The 22665-nt window shown below is 40.8% G+C and overlaps 1 protein-coding gene across 8 annotated transcripts in view; it reads right to left on the bottom strand.

Moving 5' to 3' along the window:
- The window catches only part of chl1b (cell adhesion molecule L1-like b), an 84793-nt gene that overhangs the window by 39765 nt on the left and 22363 nt on the right, over nt 1-22665 (bottom strand). For 7 of the 8 annotated variants that reach the window (XM_049573033.1, XM_049573017.1, XM_049573009.1 and 4 more), the window contains one exon: nt 58-251. In XM_049573033.1, coding sequence (XP_049428990.1) covers nt 58-157 — 100 coding nt within the window. In that variant the 5' untranslated portion in view covers nt 158-251. Of the gene's footprint in view, nt 1-57; nt 252-11925; nt 12100-22665 lie in introns of those variants that run through there. The other variant, XM_049573007.1, reaches the window with a different exon arrangement.

Raw genomic sequence — 22665 nt, forward strand, 5'->3', positions numbered from 1 at the left:
TCTGGCAGTCAATGAAACAAATGTGTACACTCCTGCATAGTACAAGTCAGCACTCACTCTCCAGAGGGATGTTGATGGCTGCAGTCGTATGAAAGGCACAAACACAGGCAATCAAGCCCAGCACGGTGACCAGTCCCGGGCTCCTCTGCAACCTCATGGTTTCTCCTTAAATGTTGGACGTCCTCAGGAAACGAGTGCTCTCTCCTACTGAGTCCTCAGTTCATCTCTCTGGTGCACCAAAGATGCGGTACCTGTGAGAGTAGCACAGACGGAGAAGGCCCCATGAATCCACCCACACACTGGCAGACAGAAAGGCAAACCCCAAACACAACAAATCCCCCGTGACTGGGAGCCCGACTGCTCTCTGCTCAGCCAGGCATAACCAGGCACGCCGCACATTTTCATTTGCATCAACAGGGACTCTTTTCTGCGCTGGTTCAAATTTTGCTGTGACAAAGAAATATTCACATTAAAGCCTCCTATCATCTCCTTCCCCTTGGGACTCAGCATGTTCTGTAGTTTGATGTCTGTAGAAGTGTGTAGCAGAAAGTGTATTTTCCATGGGACAATGGAAATAAATAAATAAACAAATGTAGGAGCCTGTGGATTTATTAATGCATGGCAGATGTTCGGTATTACTGCGAGAACGGCATTTACTCCAAAACCAAGCCAAGATTGAAATCAAAATTACCATCAAAGTTAAGATACTTTTCAGCCGATTTAATCGCAGTGCTGTTTTCATCTGTGCCTGCATGTTTCTGATAACAATGACTCAAAGAGATTAACAATGCAGCTACACATTTATCTATTATTGCAGCAAATATTGCTGCCTGAGGGGTGTGAGGCATAAATAGCATACATAGTTAACAGTCAGAGAGAGTAAGCTGTCTGCGCTCGCACACTGACAGGCTGTGGAGTACAGAGCACTGGATCATTTTCCAGCTAACAGACCAGAGTCTGGACCATAATGAGCACATGATCGGTCCAGAGTGCAGAACTAGAGGAGGGAGGAGGACGGAAGAGAGCGATGTATGGGAATTTAAGTGTCTGTAGCAGTGGGTCTGTTCACTCTCTGGGGTGTCAGTTCATTAGTCTTCCTCGTGTTGGCTGGGTCCCAGCCCGGTGGGTCATGCTGGAGTAATTAGCTGAGCAGCTAACAAACGCCGCCACAAACTAACAACAAACCATAAGAGTTTTAGAGGAATGTGAAATCATAAGGCTGTTCTACATTGAGTTTTGCTGGTGTTCATGCGGAACAGAACCAGTTTAACATGCAAGGAGCATCACACTGATAAAATGCAATTAATAATGTCAAAGAAGGGATGCGTGTTATTCAGCAGTAGTAACCAAGACATGAACAGTAACCAGTATGTGCTCAACAAGCTGTACAATATCTAAAAAAGAGTTCACTGCTCAGGTTTCGGGAGTAATGGAATACAAGGAACAGCATTACGTAAATAAAACACAAAATATGAGTAACTAAATTCCGTTAGTTTAAATGGGTAGTTTTCTGAATACGCTTACAATCTTTAAAAATAGATTACTAAAAAGGATTACTTTGCTTTGAAAGCTCCACAATGGTCAAAGAACGACTGATTCAAAAGGATAAAAAGAGGAGTTATCTGAACAATACCTTCTCATTCCACTAATCCACTACAAAACCCTAGATAAGGCGACAGCTGGCTGGAGGGAGATCACCAGGGAGCTGAAAGTTTCTGGTAAATAACCATTGCTAGTAACAATCTACTGGCTGTTGGCTATATTGTGTGTCTGTGTGTTTCCAGCCCTTTTCATATTATTATTATTATTGAGTGACATATTTTAGTCAATGCATAACATAACAGTACAGAATGTCACGAATATAAAACATGTTTTCTAGTGCAAACATAGAAAGATAGCAAGAACTTATTCATCTTTTAAGTGGTTATGTATGCAGTTGAGCGCACAGCAGTGCATACTTAACCAACTTACTGTGAACAGAGCGTGATGCTTACTTGCTGGAAACAGTGTAAAATTCATATGAAGTGCATTTCCCATAAATAGATTTTAAAAAGTGTGTGCAGTGCACCTGCCACACGCCAATAGCAGAAGAGATGCACACCCAGAAGACTGTCATGTGTTTGTGGCATGGAAAATATAAGACCCAGACAAATGTGCTCAACAAGATGATTTTGAAGTATCCAAATGTAATCCACAGTATTTAGAATACATTACTTAGTATGAGTAATCTCATGGGATATGGCACAAATTACATTTTAGGGCCTGTATTCAGTAATCTCTAGTGGGATGTGTTGTAAAAGTTACCCTCCCAACACTTGTTGTAAAGCAGCAGTCAACAGGACTTGTATAGTAACTAGTGTGTGCTCAACCACCCATACAGTATCTAGAAATGAGCTTGCTGTTCACTGTGGTACTTGACTCCTACTCTGACTCTTTTCTAATCTTCTTGCTGCCTTAACAAATTCAATAGGAAACACTGAGGTCAAACTCCTGTTCACAACATGTAATTAAATAATTGACCACAGAACAAAGGAGTCGATTTCATTCATTTGGTGCAGATCTGTTTTCAGATGAACGTGCACTCTGAACTTTTCGACCATGCCTCATGTTAATGGAATTAACTCTGTCCGTGACTCAATACTGGCTTTCTGAACCATTGTGACCCCTGCCCCACCCATCCAAAGTATCACCAACAAGGCTCCAGACTCTCAGTGTGCTATACATTACATACATCCAGACCACTCAATCACAATTCAGGACTATTGACTTTATTTCCAACTGAAGATTGGTGTCTCAGAGTCATAAGTCATTCAGAAAATTGCCGTAGGCTTTCCTTTGTTTCAGTCTTTCCCAGACATGGTGATTTATGTTGCTAAACACAGATTAAAATCAAAAGGTAAGGGCTTTGTGCTAATTGGCTTGTGCTTTGTTGGTAAGATTGGCCTGGTTAAGAGGAGATGGAGGGGGGTTACAATCCCCACAAGACATTGTGTTCTCATTGTCCTATTGTGCTGGCCAAAATCCTTCACCAACCTAAAACCACCTTAGATGGATTACATTGTTCAAACTGTGCTTGATCACTTGCCTTCTGATTTAATTTGTTCTCCCCTCGTTAAACATTTATTGAGAACCAGCTCGGCCATCTGGTTGAGGGAGGTCCGCTCCTAGGGTTTAAGTGCTGAGGGTGATAATGTCTACATCGAAGTCGTAGGGTATGGTGCCTATTGGACCTATATGATGAACACCAGAGGGGCCCCTCAAGCTCGCCTGATTTACAGACGGCAGGCTGTTCTTAATCCCCGCCCCTTTCAGCAGCGATCACACCAGCCTGAGATTGATGAAGCTGGCAGGAGGTTAAAAGCTGCTCACTGTGGGAAGGCCAATATGAACCCTAACCTGACTTAGCCAAGGCTCAGAGGGGACAGAAGCTCTGCGGTGGAGGGGGCACAGAGAGGGAGCTGAAGACATGTGGGCCAAATGAGATGTGTCCCCGCGCTTAAAAGCTCTCTCTGAGTGACAGATGTAGAGCACTTTCCAGTAAACTTTCTTCTTGTAAACAATACCAAATCACTTTCAAATGTCGACCACACTGATACAAAGGAATGTAACCCAATTATTCCCGTCATCATTAATGCCTTTGTCACAATGAAAAGTTCCACAAACTGTTTTCAGACTTCCAGCTTACCCAATTCCTGTCAAGTTTCACCTTAAAGCTTGGCGATGTGGCAAAAAAATACTGATGCTTTTCTTTATATGAGCTCAAAATTTCTCTTCAACTTGTCAGTCTAATGCTGCGTTCACTGGGATTCAGACAGATGGCTGACGCTAAACTGTGTATGTTTTTATTGGACAAGAGCAGCACAGCAAAGTAATGAGGCCAGCAGAGGATACCAAAAACGTTAACAACAAATGGTATTGCTATCCGAAGTTAAAATAATTTAACTTTCTGCCATCTTCCATGACATAATTAACACCCCGATGCTACGTAGCTCCATCACACAGGGAGAAAACACGGGATAATCGTTATTAATTACATAAAATAATAAATACAAGATAATTTTACTTCCATCCATTTTCTAACCGCTTATCCTACTGGGGGTCGTGGGGGGGGGCTGGAGCTTATCTCAGCTGACATTGGGCGAGAGGCGGGGTACACCCTGGACAGGTCGCCAGACTGTCACAGGACTGACGCATAGTGACAGACAGCCATTCACACTCACATTCACACCCTCAGCCAATTTAAAGTCACCAGTTAACCTAGTCCCCTATCTGCATGTCTTTGTACTGTGGGAGGAAGCCGGAGTACCCAGAGAAAACCCACGCTGACACAGGGAGAACATGCAAACTCTGCACAGAAGGGCTCCCACACCCGGGATCCAACCAGGAACCCTCTTGTTGTGGGGCGACAGTGCTAACCACCACACCACCGTGCCACCCATACCTTTACTTAATATATTTTATTTCATTTTTTGTAAATAAGACAGCATCACCATAGCAACATATTGTCATGCATGTTTCATTTTGCCTTGTTGCCATTCCTGACTGTTTGTATTCTGTGCCAGAAGGTGTTGTCTGCCTGAATCCATGAGCAAAGCATTTACCCTTAAATCCTTCAGTGTGGAATCTTTACAGCCAAGTGGCCTGTATCTGAGGTCAGTTTGTATCAGTTAAAATCCCTTATTTCAGCTAGTATCTATCAGTACCGTGCTATTTTTCATTAAGATAGCGAAATCATTTGTGATTGGTCCAAATGTGGTGAGACAGCTGTTAGCTATTATGCTGCCCACCACTGGAATCAGCTCCCCTTGAAACTAAGACCGAAACCAACTGTAGCCATCTTTAAAATTAAGCTTAAGACTGTTCCCTTTCCTGCAGCTTTTTATTAATCAGTTTTTATGGTTCTTTTATTTATTTTATTCAGCTTGCCTGTGCTTTAATTTACCTTATTTTATTCTCCTATTTTCTTTTATCTTTTTATGTTTCTTATCTTCTGCCTGTAAAGCACTGTGAATAACCTTTGTGCATGATAATGTGCTTTATAAATAAACTTGCCTTGCCTATAAATGGGGTAAAAGCACATAGCAATGTTCCAGTCTGCTGTGGGGGTGTTTCTCTCGTTCCAGGGGATGTGTCTAATTGCTGATGTCTTAGTGTGTGGGCGCTTGGTCTCTGCATGCTTTATCAGAAGGTGATGCTTTAGGTAATAAATATAGTTTTATGTCAGACTTGTGCAGCCTAGGAACTGTCTCTCCACTGAATGTGCAAACTGAGCTACAGTAGTCAAAGTAGTACCACACCTCTGATGTACTGGTGTCTTGTTTCTAACATTTCTTTGCATTTAAGAGCTGTTCGTGTCTGTGACAAGCAAGAGTTTCCTTTGAGGAAGTGCTCATGTCACTAACTTTTGAAACCAAAACCATAGGTGTAGATTTCCACAGGGACGCAGGGGACACGTCCCCCTCAATATTTAGAACATGTGCAAAACATGAAAGTGGCAGAGGACTTTTATTTTGGCAAAATGAAAGACATTTACATCATAAATTGATACAGAAAAGACACATGTTGGTGCATAAAAATTCACCAGAATGCATGTTTGACACTCTGGTGGGGGACTCCCAAACCCCCTGATTTATATGTGTCCTCCCCAGCATTAAAACAAAACCAGTGCCCTCAACCAAAACATTAGCATGTGGTGTGTGCACCTATTTGGGGAAGTGGACTTTCAGTTCCTTAAAAAAGCCATGGATTTGTCTCTGTGTAATAGGATGTTAGTGCACTAAGAATGTAACATTTCTAATTTGCTAATCAAGATAATGCTAATTGGCAACCAGCGTTCAGTTTGTTTATGTGGCCTTGTCCCACTTCACTTCATCTCTCCATTTAGAGCCTTTCAGCTTTCCTCAAACTATTGTAAACTGCATCTCTGATGATCACTGCGCAGCTTCCACTCACTTTGGCACACTTATATAGCACAATTGGCAAGCTCTGTCTGTTCCTTGACTCTTATGGTTCAGCCATCTGGTGTTGCATTACACCTTAACTTTGATTGATAAACACATTTATAAAAATACATAAAAGGATCGCACACTGAAAGGATCACAAGAATGGGATTTTAAGGGGAAAAAAGCACCACAACAACAAGTTGTTTCCTGGAGCATTCTCCACACTTGTGGCTGCGTTGTTTAGTAACCGGGTGGGGTCCAAGCGCAGCCATTCAAAGTTCACTACAGTAGGCTCTTGAGCTGGCACCATCTGCTTCTTTCTCACACAAAGACAACAGGCAGAGAAGTGTGGGCCTACTGTAGTTTAATGTGCAAGCCTGTAATAGGATTAAGCAGATCCTCGTCTTGTCAGGCTGGATTAAAATATTCTCTTCGTTAAAGACCTGAGACGGGAAGACGGCAGCTCCACACTCCCCTCTCACAGCCCTGATAATGCCTCCACACTGATTCCCATTTGATCACTCAAGAACAATTAAAACAAAGGCCCAGCTGATTAACACTAAGCGCCAATTGACTCGCGTTGCTTCTGATGTGTGTAATGAGTGCATTTTTATTCAGTCGTCGTTTTGTTCTTTTTGTACAATCAATTGCTCATTTAGCTTGCAAATCTGACACCCTCTCTGGCTCTCGGTAAAAAAAACAAAGCTTGTGTAAGTGGCAAAACTTTCTTATGTAGAAATTAATTTTCATCTGTGTTTAGAGATTCAGTTCTCCTCTTTGCTCTTCAGAATTTGTAATAGACTGCATTCTGACCTTTGGCAATGATTCACAGTGATCAGTATTCTACTGGCTTGGAAATGCAATTCATCTATTATTAAAATATTAGTAGCAGGAGAAAAAACAGAAACAAGATGCTAAATGAGATTAGGAAGTGGGAGCAATATTAGATAATATGCTTGTCTAATTGAGATTTGGCTCCATTTTACTGCACTTCAGAAAGCATGGCAGTTCAATTATCACACCATTAATATTTCAGGGGTCTGTGGCTTCTGCAGGATGAGGGGACGGGAGACTGGAGCTGGGTGGAGGGGGGACAAGAGGAGGCTGAGGGTGGAGGAATGAGTCGAGACTCTCAGGTGTGGGGGAATGAGGCTCAGTTGGAGCAAGATATAGAGCGGCTGCACTGATGAAATGTGGGGTTTTCTGACCCGTGTTCTATATGAACTAATAAAGAATGACCTTTATGACCCTACCTCGCTGGGGAGAGACTGGGATACACCACATATAACCAGCAGTGACCCCGCAGAGCTTTATGTAACGACTACAGGAAGATGATTGTGATCAAGTAAATGTATGATGCAGTTCACTTAAAAAAAAGAACAAACAACTGAAGAGGTTTCCATCCACTAGAGGTTTTTATCTTGTCAGTAATGGGCATTTCAAGAAAAGCTTTTAATTTTTTCATGAACAAAGAGCATGAAGGCTCCCCGGCGTCTAATTAGCTGCTCTTTTGTCTGTCTGAAAGCTGTTTGTCTCTGTGAAATATGAAGTTCTGCTCAGAATGATCAAGCAAAACAGGAGTGAAGAATGTATGAATAAAACTTACGGTGGTATTTCCATAGAGAAGCTCACAATTAATTTTGCTACGGATTATGACTTTTAATTCTAGTCTTTTGCATAATTTATACGCTGAGTGAAAACACTTAAACTGATCACCAGAGCACATCACATGACGTTATAATAAATCATGGACTGTATGTGCCACTGTATGTAGGCTAAAACTACACCCGATGCTGTCAGAGTCCTCACTTTGAACCTGTTAATATGTTTAAAGCAAAAGAAAAGGCTTCAGAAAGTGCACTGCACCTGTGTGCATCACAGCTTACAGCTTTTTCTCATTTTCCCTCTGATCTGCTCTCTTTGAAGTCCCACAGGAGTGCCCCTTGCCCAGGACAATAATCACATTAGTGTGTGATCCTCGCTGAGTAGCCGGCAGAGAGATGAATTCACAAGTTGGACTGCAGGGACTGGAATATTATTTTGTGTGAACTAACACAGCGTGCTCCACTCCGCATTCATTCACTTCGTCTGACTGATGCTGGCAATTTCCCCAAACGAAACTGTGCCACAGCAAGACATGATCGATGGCTCTTATATCCCAAATCCTTACCTCCATCAGACCCCGGAGGAATTTATTTCTGCCAACAACCGAGAATTTCTGATGTCCCCGTAGCGCACGCGGAGCAGCTGCAAAACCACGTTTTTACAGAAATACCTTTGCCGCTTCATCCATTTTTTAATCCCTTCAGGTGTCCAATATACATACAGTCAAAATCATAATTTCAGCTTGTGAAATGAGAGCTTCTCTGCTATCTGTAATTCAACATTTGAATTTCCTGTTCCGTGCTCCAGCCGAGCATCTGGACAGCGTTACTCTGGGTAAGCTGTTTGACACAGCTGTCGGATATGTGGCCCAGTTCCTGTGCCTCTCCATCACTTAATAGGGTCGAGCTGAGGTTGTGTTGAGACAAACTCAGTGGAATGAGCTGAAGCAAGACCAGATACTCATGATTTAAGATTTCAAGATATGACATGACAGAAACTCACTATTGCTCATTGCCTGCAGACACAACAACAGTAAACCCATCATCATAAAGTCCCTGAATCCACTACTGAGTCCAAAAACAGCAGCACAAACTACAATCCCCAAGATGACCACACAGTTGAACCAACATGCCTCCAAACTAGTCTTAACAAAAGCGAATGTGCTAACCTTCATTCTGGATGACATGGTCAAGTGTACCTAATAAACAAATAACAAATGGTAACGGCGGTAAGCAATGGTGTATTTCACTCACTGTTTTTAATGCACACAATTTTATAGGCAATAACAGGCATCATTCTTCTGCTTCCTGCTTCTCTCTATTTTCCTCTCTAAAATAAAACTAAGAAGACTTTTAAAGCTGTAGCTGGTAACTTTTATAAAAAATAACTTTTTGTCATATCTGCTGAAAGCGTCACTATATCCTGACAGTATTACATGAGACAGATAGTCTGTGAAAAATATCATGGTCCTCTGTCTCCTTATAGTGCTTCTAAAGGCATTTGTTTGGATAGAAAAACAACCAATCGGAGGCAAGAAGTCTGTAACGTAGCTGTCAATCATGTCAATCACTGCTAGTGAACTGTGGTAAAATTGTCAAACTCGGCAGCGCTGACAATTATGAATCAAGATTCTGTTACCGCATTACCTGGTTCTCACCTCAAATGTTTTCAGAAACATATTTTAGTGTACTGTTTAGCCGTAAAATGAGAAACTTTGCCCTCAGGTTGAAAAAAGTACAGGCAAAACTAAGCACTGCCCACTGGCCAGAGCAAACTCTCTCTTTTACAGCTAAACAGTACACTAAAATATGTTCCTGAAAACATTTAAGGTGACAAATAGGTAATGCAGTCACAGAATTTTGAATCATATTTGATCAGCGCTGCTTAGTTTGACAGTTTCACTGTAGTTCACGAGCTGTGAGAGGCATGATTGACAACTGTGTTGGAAACTCCTCGGCTCTGACATGGTGGATTCTTGCAAATGCCATTAGAAGCACTACAAGGAGGCAGACAGATTGTCTGTCTCATGCACTACTGTGTGGATTTAGTGACAGTTGCAGCACATATGACAAAAAGTTATTTTTATTAAAGTTTCCTATTAAGAGCTAAGACACTAGCTTGAGGCAGTGAACCAATGGAAAGATGTTCCAAAACCAACAATATTTCTAACTATAGTTTGGTTATACTTATAGAGTAACTACAGTACAATGCAAAGTCATGGCTCATACCACAGCTTAAAAACACAATCACCAACTTATTTAGCAGTATGAATTAAAACACAGCTATCACTTCAAGAAAATGAACATAAATCTGTTGCACTATAAATGAGAACCAAGTTTCATTTTGTGTTATTTATTCTAACACTACGTATGTTCAGTCCATGGTAAATATAAATAAAAGTATTTGGAGGTCTGGAGTGATGCACCTATAGGTCATCACCATTACTGTTCAGTGCTCAGTACAAGTGTGATGCAAATTTGCTTTGGCAAGAGGCAGGAGGCAGAGTGCACTCAAGTAAACATGAATCTGTATTTGTTTAGTGAGTGTTCCACAGATGATCCTGGCATACTGTACTATGTTGTATGTTTAATTGTTGAACAATACAATACACCTGGTCTAGATTTAAGCCAGTGAGGTCAGGCTTTTTGAAGTCCTTAACTACACAGTATATAAATTTAGTATATTTTAGACTGTGTATTTTAGACTCTGATTCATCCAGTGGAACAAGGGATGAACTTTAATCTAGCTATTTTATATCCCCCATCTATTCCAATGGACATAACTTTTCTTTGATGTCTAGATCTACAATCCCTTTCTTCTGACTCCGCCCAAAGGCAAAGACTGATGGGATGTTTATAAACCAATCACAGTGTTCCACATCATCTAAAGTGGACTGCAGCAGAGCCGCAACCCCTTCTTTTTAACGAGCATGGCCAATCGTGAGGCAAGGAGGAAGCACAGGACATGTTTCAGTCTATTAATCATATTGTTGACGAACATAATTTGTGTTTAAACTGTGTTTAAAGATAACAGGAGATGTTATATTACTCATACATGTGAAAAAATAATATGAAAGATTTATGGCTTTTACTTTTTTCAGAAATATCTGTCCATTGGAATGGATGGTGGATCTGAATGTCACTGGGAAATAAATAGGGGAGATATTGTTCTGATTTGAATTTTAAAAATTAATCACCAGGCATCCTACTGATTATGTGCACAAAATATTAATCTTAGATGGTTTTCAACATATTATTTTCTGGAGGTATTTCAGAAATTGAGGATTTTTTGACCCAGGATGACGAATACCAATGCAAACTATATATGCAATGTGTTTCAAAGCATCACTTTATTTATTTATTTATTTATTTATTTATATGAGTTAACCATTCATGAAAAATAAATAAATTCATGTTTTGTTAAAAAAGATCCCGTTAAGACCATTTATTGTTATTTTTTTCTATTAAATGGTTTCTGCTTTCAGATTGTCCGTCCATTGGAACAGACAAAAAACAACAACATTGGATAAAGTGCCTAATTGATTCTTTTTCTGCCAATGATTTATGAGTGCATGTAGAGTAGAAATCCACCATTATAATATTTTTTGTCTTAGGAACATAATGGGGTTCTGAATGGGCTAAATCAATGAACTGGTGTAGCCAGCTGTTATAATTACTTAAGTAAATTGTATGTCTAATCTCACTAACCTCATTTGCTTGTTTAACAACAGCATAGTAAACAATCTGATTTATGATTATATCTTATGTTGACTCAAGGAACTTTTATCTTACATGTTGACATACTCAAGCACTCAAGCAAGCAACTCAGCACAATTCCAAATCAGCAGCTGTATACAGATGGTACTTGTGACATATCTCCCATAGAGCACTTGTGAATGTTTCACAAATTAAGTATCCCCCCATTTAGATGTGTGTTGGACTAGTGAATAACACAAGTATCTGGAGTTGCAAAGTGTTTAACACCACTTTGTTTAGTCATTGATTTCTGGCTTGATTGTTCAAAACTTTCTAAAAGTGACCTTAGATTTGGGGTAATAGGAACATTTTTGACATTAACACTTAAAAAAATACTGATTATTAATTAAAAGAAAACTGTAATGGCAGGTTTTTCTACTATATACTAAGGAGCTGTTTTCAAATTGAAGGATATTACATTTACAAAAAGCAAGAAAACGACCTAATGTAGCTATGACCGTTCAACTAACTCTTAATTTGAATCACAAACTTGATTTCTGTCTTTGCTTTCCTAGAAAATAAACCTACTGCCTGTCTAGCCCACATGGAAACACCAACACATGCTTAACCCAAATCTGCTGCAAAAGCTTTACAGACATTCCTCGATACTACAGGATACTTACAAGATTTTACTTCATTCTCAGTTCAGGTCCCCATGAGAGGAGTAACTGTTCCTTTCCAGGTAATAATATCCACAGGAAAAAGAAACCATGCATTATAGGTAACAATCAGATTTGAAGAAAAAAAAAATAGAGAGTTGCTGAGCCGGTTGTGTGTTGTGTCATACAGGCTACAGACAGAGAGGAACAGAGGCACTGTAGTCACATATGTTGCCAAAGCCTCTAGCTTGGCAAAGACGCTCATTAAGCCACTGACAATCATTCCCACAAAGCCCGATCTGAAGGCTATTCACCGGGTGTGTACAAAAGAGAGTGGAGGAATGCAAGTTCCATCTCGCCTCCCCCTTTAGTGTCATGAAAGATGTTTGCTGCACCTGAAGTCGCAACGCAAAGTGTTTATTTGCAATGATGGACTGAAGGGAAAATATGAAGAGTATACATGGTGGGAGCACAGATCACCTGCTGTGTGAAAATCTGCAATCTTCTTTTGTCAGCTAGTAACAATCCCCTTAATTGCTAATACTGCTGGAGATTGTCGCTCAGCATTTGCCTGGTATTAAAGCACTGAAGCACACTCCTCTCTTCCTACTGTGAATAGATATTGGATTGAAAAATCAACGTATAGGGTTGTTTTAGTATGCATCTGGATTCAAGTAGACCTAGACTGTTCCATGCTGGTAAAGAGAGACTCAACTTCATGACCATACATATGGACCTAAATGGAGGCTGGGTGACATGTCAGGGGAAAGCTCAGTGCACAGAGAGTGCTGAGACCGTCGATAAGAGCCTTCCACCAGCCCGACAAAAAAAAAAGCCGCAGTCTCTCTCCCACGACACATGAGGGGGAAGGGAGGAAGCACCCCCGGTCTGGATGATGTATGGTGTGGACCCTAGTCTGAGACTTGGGTTTTACCAGGGAGAAAGGCAGAAAATGAAAGGGGGGAGGAGGGTCATGCTTGAATTATGCTGATGTGGGTCGTAACCGCGGTAGAAAACCAACCAAAGGCAGGGCTGCTTCCAAGGAACTTGCAGCCACAAATAACGAGGTTATTATCACTCGGGCCTCACAAATGCTGACAGTTGGGAAATGCTGGAGGTGAGATTGTGTACCTTTATAGTACTGGACAGATATATGTAGTCATTTAGCAGCTTGTTACGGGCAATTTAAATTCTAAATTTATTTAAACTGAAAACGATAAATTACAATAACATATGTTGCCTGCCCTCTCTCTATATATTGATTTTCGACATGGATGCACCTATCTATTCATATCAGCCAATATTCACCTTGGTGTCTGCCATCAGCCTATCTACAATAAGATGAGATTCACCGATGGCAGTGACCAATGTTTTTCTGTTGTATTACATCAATTCTGTGCAGGCTAACCAGCAGGGTTTAAGAGTAATGGTGTCTTGTCGTGCCAGGGACAATGAAAATGTGTTTGGGATGACCAGAGAGCTTCCCAGGATGACTTCAGGGTGAAAGGACTAGGGATGGGTATTGTCAAAAAAATGACAATACCAGTACCAATACCAGTACCCTTAAAGTGGAACCAAGAGAGTACTTCATTTGATACCTCTGTTTTCTACTACAGATGTGTAATAGGCTATAGTTATGCTTCAAACATTTTGGTAGCATCTCGGCACAATGAACGACCAGCTCTGTCAGATACACCAGGCTCTACTTCACCACACCACAAACGGTATGTGGGTTGTAGCTGCTGCAGTAGTGGGCCAATTACGTGTCGCATTACACTGAAGAATGCTTGTGGTGATTGGCTAAGAGTAAAACCATAAAAATATTCTGTTTTTCTAAATCTAGATACAAAAAGGACTGAATGCAAGTACTGTTTGACTGGAGAAGCTCCAATACTACTTGGTACTTGATTATTTTTGTCAATATCCTAAAGGTTGCATTGAGTTACATTATGATGCGTTCAAGCTCTATTCACAAAAAAATGAGTAATGGCCGAAGGGAAATTTAAACTTATGATTTGTTCTCATGAAATCTTGTATTTGACAAAAGCCTTGAATTAATGCAGCTGTTTGAGGGTAAACTTTGTTGATGTTTTCACAGCAATATAAAAAAGATTTAAGAGAGGGAATTATGATACATCATATATAGTAAAAAGGCTTTTCAAGCAGTTTTTTTTCATAATGATTTTCAAGTAAAAAGGTTATATTAAAGGTTGCTTCATAAATCTGTACAACTGAATTTGTGCTCATTCAAAGGTAATATAATAAAGGGCGGAATGACTTTAAAACTGTGCAGTTATTTCTATAATTAAGATTTATTTGGTACGAAAGGAGGAATAAACAACAACAAAACAAAAACAAAAACAGCCATATTGTTATTTTCAACATCAGTATCAGCACAGACTTTCAAAATTGGTGCATCCCTAAACATAAATCATCTCGATTTAACCCACAGATGCAGCTTTCTTTGCCCGCTCTTTGAGTAAATGAATGGACTGAAGAGAGCGGATGGACTTTTCATTTTATTTAGCTTGAGGTTTCCATTTAGCAAATTGGGTTTAAAAGGCAGACAGAGAACATGATAAAGGAAATGCTGATACTGATGGCTGGGATTCGGAGCTGTTGGGGGGCTGGGGGGTGAGGGGGGGACACTGGTCTTTTCATAATGAGAGCAGTCAGCCAAAGTCAGTAACTGAGAACACTCACACGCCTCTGCAGCGCCAGCGCGAGGCCCTTAGAGCCCATAAGCACTCTTTGAGCTACAACAGGATGGAGCTGCCATTATGGCCACACAAACAGAGGGAAGCCTTATGAACTTTGCACAAATGCTTAGTGCTCCGGGGCTGGACAGCTCTGGAAGCCGGGGGAGATGGGTAGGTACCGGGGCGGGCTGCCAGTTCCGAAAAGCTTAGTGTTCATGCACTCGGGCCAGACAAACCTGACATTGTCCTGGGCACTGCCCCGGGGAAAGCCTCTTCCCCTTTCTCTCCACTACCCTGGCTCATTCACACTTCCAGCCCAGTTGATTCACTGATTTGGACATGACTTACAGAGGCGAGAAGGCAAACATTTATTCACACTTTGAACGGATTGTTAAAATGCCATAAAGGAAGTCAGGGAGAAAGTGTAAGCAGATCGCGCAACTCAATAAACTCTCATGAATTCAACTGGCTTATTTTCTGCTGTCACCATGCTTCACTGGCACCTGACGTGTCATTTGTCACATTTGCCAGTCTGATACAGTTTTGAGCATACACTCTGACTTCGCTTGGGTGGGACTCATTCAGAAATTCAATTTAAAATGAGATAATCCACCGCACTCTCACGGAAAAAAATGTTTACAACATCTATAATTTATGACACATCTCTTATCTCCTTCAAGCAGCAATCACTTAATGTTATCTGACTGCTACAAGATGGAGGTCTGCAGCCGTATTGTATCAGTGGAATTAAAATAATGCTCTCTTGACCTGCTGCCCCCCTTGGGCAAGACCAAACCAAATGAGTGGAAAGCACAAATAACACCAGGCGCATTCAGAGCCAGAGCCATGTTGCTCCCCCACGGTCTGCTTTGAGAGCAGAGAAAGAAAAATGCAGGTGGTTTTAGCCACAGTTCATGACCCCACTAAAACCTCGAAATGTAGCTATGTGTTTCACGTGATACCTTAAAATCTCCTTCGACCTGTCAGGTTAAGACAAATGTTGAAGCACCAAAGAGATGTTTAAAAAAAATGAGTTATGGGAGAGCCATCAATGTCCCTGAAGGACAACCAAATTGCTGAGGCAGCGCAGAGACTGATTTACACTTTTTCCACCATTTGGCAAATATGCTTACTACACACAGTGTGGCGCTTTTAATTGAACTTTGGGCACACGGCCCATTTCACCAAAAAGTCATCTGTTACTCAGTCTGTCAAAAACGGTCAATAAGCCTCTAACCTGGCACTCGCCGATAGAAGTGGGGCAACCTGCTTTTGGCTGATACCATGCGCTTTATTCTCTGAGCTCTGAATCAGTATGAAAACCAATGCATTTTTGTGTATGGTTTTTATAAGTTGTCATGGTAACAGGTGCTCCTATCTTCTTGCTGATCACTTAGGCATTGATGAGAAGTTGTCCTGGGTTGATGCATTGTGGAGTTGTTTACCTCAGCATGCTACATGTGCATGTGTTTACATTTATTTCAGGTCACAGTTTGGGAATTCCATTACAAACAACTTGTGACTCTATTTGAACTCAGCAAGAGCCCGTGCATTATGCCACAGATGTGACTGGTACTGTTTATGACCTGTGACTGCAAATGAAAAACAGACTAAATTCCTGCGATGAAATTGCCCACATTTATGAGCAATTCTCCATTATCCGTGGCACTTTAACAGGCTCCTCAATTATTTCCAGATCTGCGTTGACAGCTGATTTATTCAGTGCGGTGTACTACAGAGGATCTGATCAAACAACAGATATCTAAAAGCAGATAAATCAAAAAACATCCATAGGGTGTTGCACACATTTTGTGGTTTATCTGAACTCCACAAAATGTTTAATAATGTATTAGTGGTGTAGCTTAAGAAGAGTTAAGAGGTTCCAGTTTATTTCGAGATAGTAAAACAGCACACTCACAAGAGGGTGTGAAGGCGAGCTGACTGCAGCCCTGTGAGGACACGGAGAGCACAGGAGAGGGACTGTTCCAGACTGTTATCCAGCTCTCTCAGCCAGACTGCCGGCCATCAGAGCATCACAGATGGTGTGCTCGGTGATCATGGCAGTGATCAGGGGATCTCTACTCCTGATTAGCACACCTACTGAACACAATGTGCACAACAACGTCTGTTCCATCTCTGGCTGCACAACACCAAACAGTAAGCAAACAAACATCACTTTTACAAACTGTGAAATCAAGCAAACGCTCTGTCTCTTACAAAGCTGGACCAATAATAATGCAAAATATTCTTCATTTAATTAAAACTATTCATATTTGGGAAAAAAAATGCACGGCAGTGAAAGCATGGCTTCAAAATTTAAAGGGGCAGTTCACCACAAATTCAAAAATACATATTTTTCCTCTAACCTGTAGTGCTGTTTATCAGTCTAGATTGTTTAGGTGTGAGTTGCAGGGTGTTGGAGATATCAGCCGTAGAGATGTCTGCCTTTTCTCCAATATAATGGAACTCTATGGCGCTCAGCTTGTGGTACTCAAAGCACAAAAAAATGCATTCGAAACACTCAATGACAATGTCTCTTTCCAGAAATCAAGACCCAGTTAATCAAGATCATCCTCAGACCTTGTTGTGAGCTCATGCAGGAACTATTTTCTGTCTGCCAACTACACCCCCAACCATAACATTGCACAGAACGAAGCATCGGCTACTGCTAGCTCACCTAGCACCACTTAGCTAGCTAACAATTCAGCTCAGCCAAGAAGGACACCATTAATATTTACATTTCAGACTTAGGGCTGCACCTATCGACTATTTTCTTTATCAATTAATCTAGCCATTTTTGTTTTATCTAACAATTATTAGTTGATTAATCTAACAACTAATTCATCGATTAGACTGTAACAGCAGTCTGTAACGTTATTTTAAGCCGTTTTCTCACTTGTGCGCAGCCGAATAACAGACTTAGATGAAGCATTGTGTAACGTTGCATTAGCAGAAACTACCTAGGTGAAATTAAGAAACATTTAGAAAATAGTTCCCACATGAAACTGCTCACAACAAGGTCCCTTAACTACCTTGAGTAACCAGGTCATGATTTCTGGAAAGAGACATTGCTGTTGAGTTGATCAAATGTATTTTTTTTGCCACTTTGAGCACCACAAGCTGAGTGCCATTTAGTTCCATTATATTGGATAAACAGCAGACATCATTACGGCTGATATCTCCAACACTCAGCAATTCACACCAAAACAATCTAGACTAATAAAAAGCACTGAGAGGAAAAAATATTTACTTTTGGTCTTTAACATAATTCAGGTTCATACTGTAATGTTGCAAGTTGTAAAAGTGCGGTAAAATAATTGTAATCTTTCAGACTAATAATATATTAGGCTACATGTTTAACCAGAGTTTTGTAGCCTCATTTTTTAATTCAAACTTGAAGTTAAAATTTGTCAACCTATTTCCAAAAACTTAGAAGGAAGCAATTAATTTATCCATATCAAAGAGAAAACAGTAAAACTTAACATAGACAAAAGCAGTCTGGCTTTTATATTTTCTTATATTCTCTGCTGTAGACAAGTTCAGATAAAGTGTCCACTTAGACCTCAATTTAATCATGTTTCCGCCAAGAATCAATAAGCTATTTCACCCAAGTGACTTTTAGCGATGGAAAAGGCCTCTACTCTATAGCTGTTTAGAGTGTGTACACAGCTGACAGAGAAGGCAGAGGCAAACATGAGCTTGAAAATGAACTCATTAAGATAAATGCAATGTCTCTTAGTAAAATGTGTAGGCATGGCAACCAGGCTTGGCTCTCCTTTGAGATACACCCTGGACACACAGCCTTGTGCGCAAACGTACGCACACATGCACAAATCTGCTCGCACAAATGTACACTCTAGTCTGAATCAAATCCCCTTCTCAAGAGAGTGGCTCAGTTGTAATGGAATTGAAAGGTCCTGCAGGCAAAAAGCTACAAGAGAAGATGATCTCCATCAGCAACTGCCCACCTGTCGGAGAAGACAGTTCATGAGGAAACACTCAAGGCACAGCCTGAGTGTTCTCCTCAATATTATTATGCCAACAAGTAGGATTAATTATTTCCGGAAAACAAGCTTTTTTTCCGCCTATAGTCCTATGACAAGGGAAAGCAGGGCAGATAATTCAGTTGCACGCCCCCCATAATAAGCACTAAGGATCTAATAGCCTTTTAAGGAGCGGCCTGCTGGCCACCTCTTCACACACACATCTTGGGGTCAGCCCTTTAGGTGCACTGAGGCAGAGCAGCCCGTCGCGCTACACAGTTAATCCTGCAGTGGAAAATGTCGGTGGGATCCGTCTCACATGGACGCACAGCAAGAGATGAGGCAGACCAATATTTGAGACGAATTAAAGATGTGTGTGTGTGTGTGTGTGTGTGTGTGTGTGTGTGGCGGACTGGGGGTGTAGAGGGCGAGGCCTCGTCTGTGTGTGTGTGTTTTTACACAGACATGCTCATCAATAGGCTGGCTGCACACCTTTTCAGGCTTCATCCTCATGGCCATTCACTGAGCACATAAAAAGAACACTGGCAGGTCTACTTCAGTGTGTGTGTGTGGGCTGACAGTATTGTCTAGCAGTCACTTGCCTTAGCAACACTGCGAAAATCCTTGATTCTCCAATATTTACTTTAAAATGTGTCCATTTAGGAGAACTTAGCATGCAATAGTACCACACATATCTTTACTTTTGAGCATGGGAAGCATGCGGTGGTGGGAAACATGTAGCTCTATTGTTCTCAAAGCCTCTCTTGATAGCCAATTAGCCAACGTCAAGTGTAGTAGCCCACAGGCACAATTCTACAAGGTAAACCAGGAACTGAATGCAAATATCCCTTCTGGCTTTACTTGGTGGATTATGCTTATCAGTGTCTAGTTACATTTTTATGGTTCATATGTTCACAGCAGGTGGCAACCTCCAGGTCTGAAAAGTAAAGTGACAATTTGCTACCACAGTGACAACATTAGTTAGGTATTGTAACCATGGCGTAACCCCAGATTCACAAATGCAGGTGCTATTTCACTGTGTTGTCACGTCATGAAAGTTGAATGTAATGTTTTATCACATATAGTCTTGTTCAGCACTGGGTTGTACTGAAAGACCTTCTAAGGAGTCGGATGTTCAACTTTTTTCACCTTGCCTGTTTTGTTCTAATACTGTCAAGCCTGTTTTCCACTAGCAAATATTAGCATTTGCATTATCACAGTTAACCATAGCTGAAAGAAAAAAAGTGCAGATCAAGCTAGCAGCTAGCATTAGAGTACCTCCAGCCTCCTCCAAATATGGTCACTTGTGGCCCTAAAATCCAAGATGGTGACGGCCAAAATGCAAAACTCCCAGCCTCAAAACTGGAGTCCACAAACCAGTAAGTTCCATCACCCTCTCTACATTCATTCTTTTTTTTATTATTACAGTCCATGGTTCACAGTATGGGATACTTGAGGCTCAGGGTAGTAGTGGCTTATAAAACCTACATAAATTATTCACTGTGCCTGGGGGGACTGTTTAGGACCTGCAAGAACCTGACATTTGCCTACAATCTCATGAATGACATGATCAGCTTAATAAATAACAGGAGTACCTGAGAAATTTATGGATGAACATAAAGCAGCACCTTGTGACTTGGGGCAAAGCAGGTACAGTTCTCTCTTTGGGTGTAATACTGAATGGCCAGTCTTAAAAATGGCTGGATTCCATTATTATTTTACTGTTTATGAGCACTAGTGGTAACGTGCAGTGATATAACTGTGGAACGAATCACAGAACAGGAAATGTAACCACAGGACAATATGTAGAAATATCTACCCTACATCAAACCATTACGACAGATGTGGAGTGCCTCACCAAATCAAGAGCTTAAAGCTCTCAATGTTTCTGAGAGCTGGTGCCACTTGAAAGGATGCTCGAACAAATGAAACAAATGCCCGCTTCAAACTGAAACACGAGGCACACCCAGAAAGTTATCTTTTCACAACTTGAAAGGACACATGGGGCATTAGAAAAATCCAGTGAAAGGGGCTTTTGGAGTTGGTGCCTTTGTCAGACTAACATCAAAAGCTCTGCCTGAAGACAGAATATAGCTTTGTGTTTTCTGTGTGTGTGTGGGTGGAGGTCTTCTGTTTGTTGTACTAGAAGTCACATAGAGGAGAACTAACTGTCCATTTTTATATTCAAAATACACACACAAAAACTCCTAGATTGTTTTTGTGAAAAATATTGACTACCATTCACTCAGTTGGACAGCAATTAGACAAGCTCAGATTATTGTCTGGGACATTGTGATTAGCAAACTTTAGAATGTTTAGCATACTGTTGGCTTTTCCAGACATATCTACGCTGTGTAGCTCAATAACTAACACCACAGTGAGTTGGGCTCTGGAGGAAAAGATTATAGCACCCCTCTGTAGACCAATCAGTACAATTTGTGTCATGAGCGGCGACCTTGGCTGCAGTTCTCGGGTTTCCATTTATCAAACTCGTATCTTGTTCAAGCCGGTTTTGAGAATTCAGAGCATACAAAAAATGTAAGCTATGCAACCCTGGGAAAGTCAAGCACACTGTGTATTTAATGTCCAATGTTACATGCTGCTTAAAGGGTTAAACTGTGGGAGGTTGAGAGGTAATAGCAGTGCAAATTTCAAATGAGCAAAGAGGGTGTTAATTCAGGTCTCAAGAGGTATGGAATGGTTAGAGCAAAACGAGGATGCCGTCCTCAGGTTCTGAGTATATAGTCAAGTACTGTATCTGCTATGCTGCGGTTTGGAATCTGCACTGAGTGGGATAAAATCTAATTTGTTTAATCATAAAATCGAACCTACAACAGGACAGAGTGAGGGAGGGAAATTGAGATAAAAATCATTAGTGTTGGCATGCCCTCTGTATCTATAGACGCATCCTTTGGAAAGAAAGGTGTATTGTAATCATAAATGCTACCTCAAACAGTGGCGCAATATAGATTTGTTTTGTGATGTGGTTTGGACCACATCCTGGTAACAGGTTGGCCGATGACAAGGCAGGTACACAACTGACCTCTCAGTGGTTCCATGCAGTGGCTAAATAATCAGGTTAACTGATGATTGAACACACAACATTGTGAGCTCTACAACAGGCTGCCCAAAAGCAAACAACACAAAAGTGACTAAAAGCACCAGCAACCTCAATCTAATTATGTCTTTTGATGCACATGTCAACAGATTAAAAGCAATGTCAATGATGTCATGGTGAAGATGCAGAACACTCAGTGTTAGAGAAGAAAAGGAACTGGAACAATGGCAACAAAGGTGGATCATCAAAAAGGATGTAGCATCGACTGCACAATGGTAAGTGATTTTTGCAATGGTACAAAAGCAGCCTGTTTGTTAATGGCAGAATGCTTAAATATTTGACCAAACTGTTCTAAAAGATGGCCTTCAGTAATGGTGGGAAACATGCACAATACTGACTTACAGTATTTATATTAGAAATATTATTAGAGATGTTCAAATATTTTTTTTTCTTCCTGATACTAAGTCCGATACTTAAACTTTACCATTACTAGTGTTGTCACGATACCAAAATCTTTGTTTCGGTACCAATACCAATATGAATTTCGATACTTTTTGATACTCTTCTGTACTTTTCCTAAGGAAAAGTCCTTTTGGATGCAAACCTTTAGAACAATAAATAGTAGGGGTGTAACGGTACCAAAAAAATCATGGTTTGGTAAGTACCTCAGTACGGACGTCATGGTTTGGTTGCTCAAATGTTTCACCAAGTTTGTGTTGTCTCATGTTGTCTCCCTTTGCGAGGCAGACTTTCTCTTGTCATTTTTCACGGGCGCCAGCTGCGAATGTTGATATAGGTGTTGTCATACACACCACTTGTGCAATCTGTGCTCCAATAGCAACAAGAAATGCGTTTGTGTACGTGCATAACTGAGTAAAATAAATTAACTAAATTAATGAATTGAATCAGTTTCAAAGTACCGGTATTTTCCGAATGCAGTATAGTACCGTTTGGAATACTCTAGTACCGCGGTACTATTTTAGTACCAGTATACCGTGCAACACTAACCATTACGTAACAAAAT

The sequence above is a fragment of the Epinephelus fuscoguttatus genome, linkage group LG1, assembly GCF_011397635.1.
Source record: "Epinephelus fuscoguttatus linkage group LG1, E.fuscoguttatus.final_Chr_v1".
NCBI classification, from domain to species: Eukaryota; Metazoa; Chordata; class Actinopteri; order Perciformes; family Serranidae; genus Epinephelus; species Epinephelus fuscoguttatus.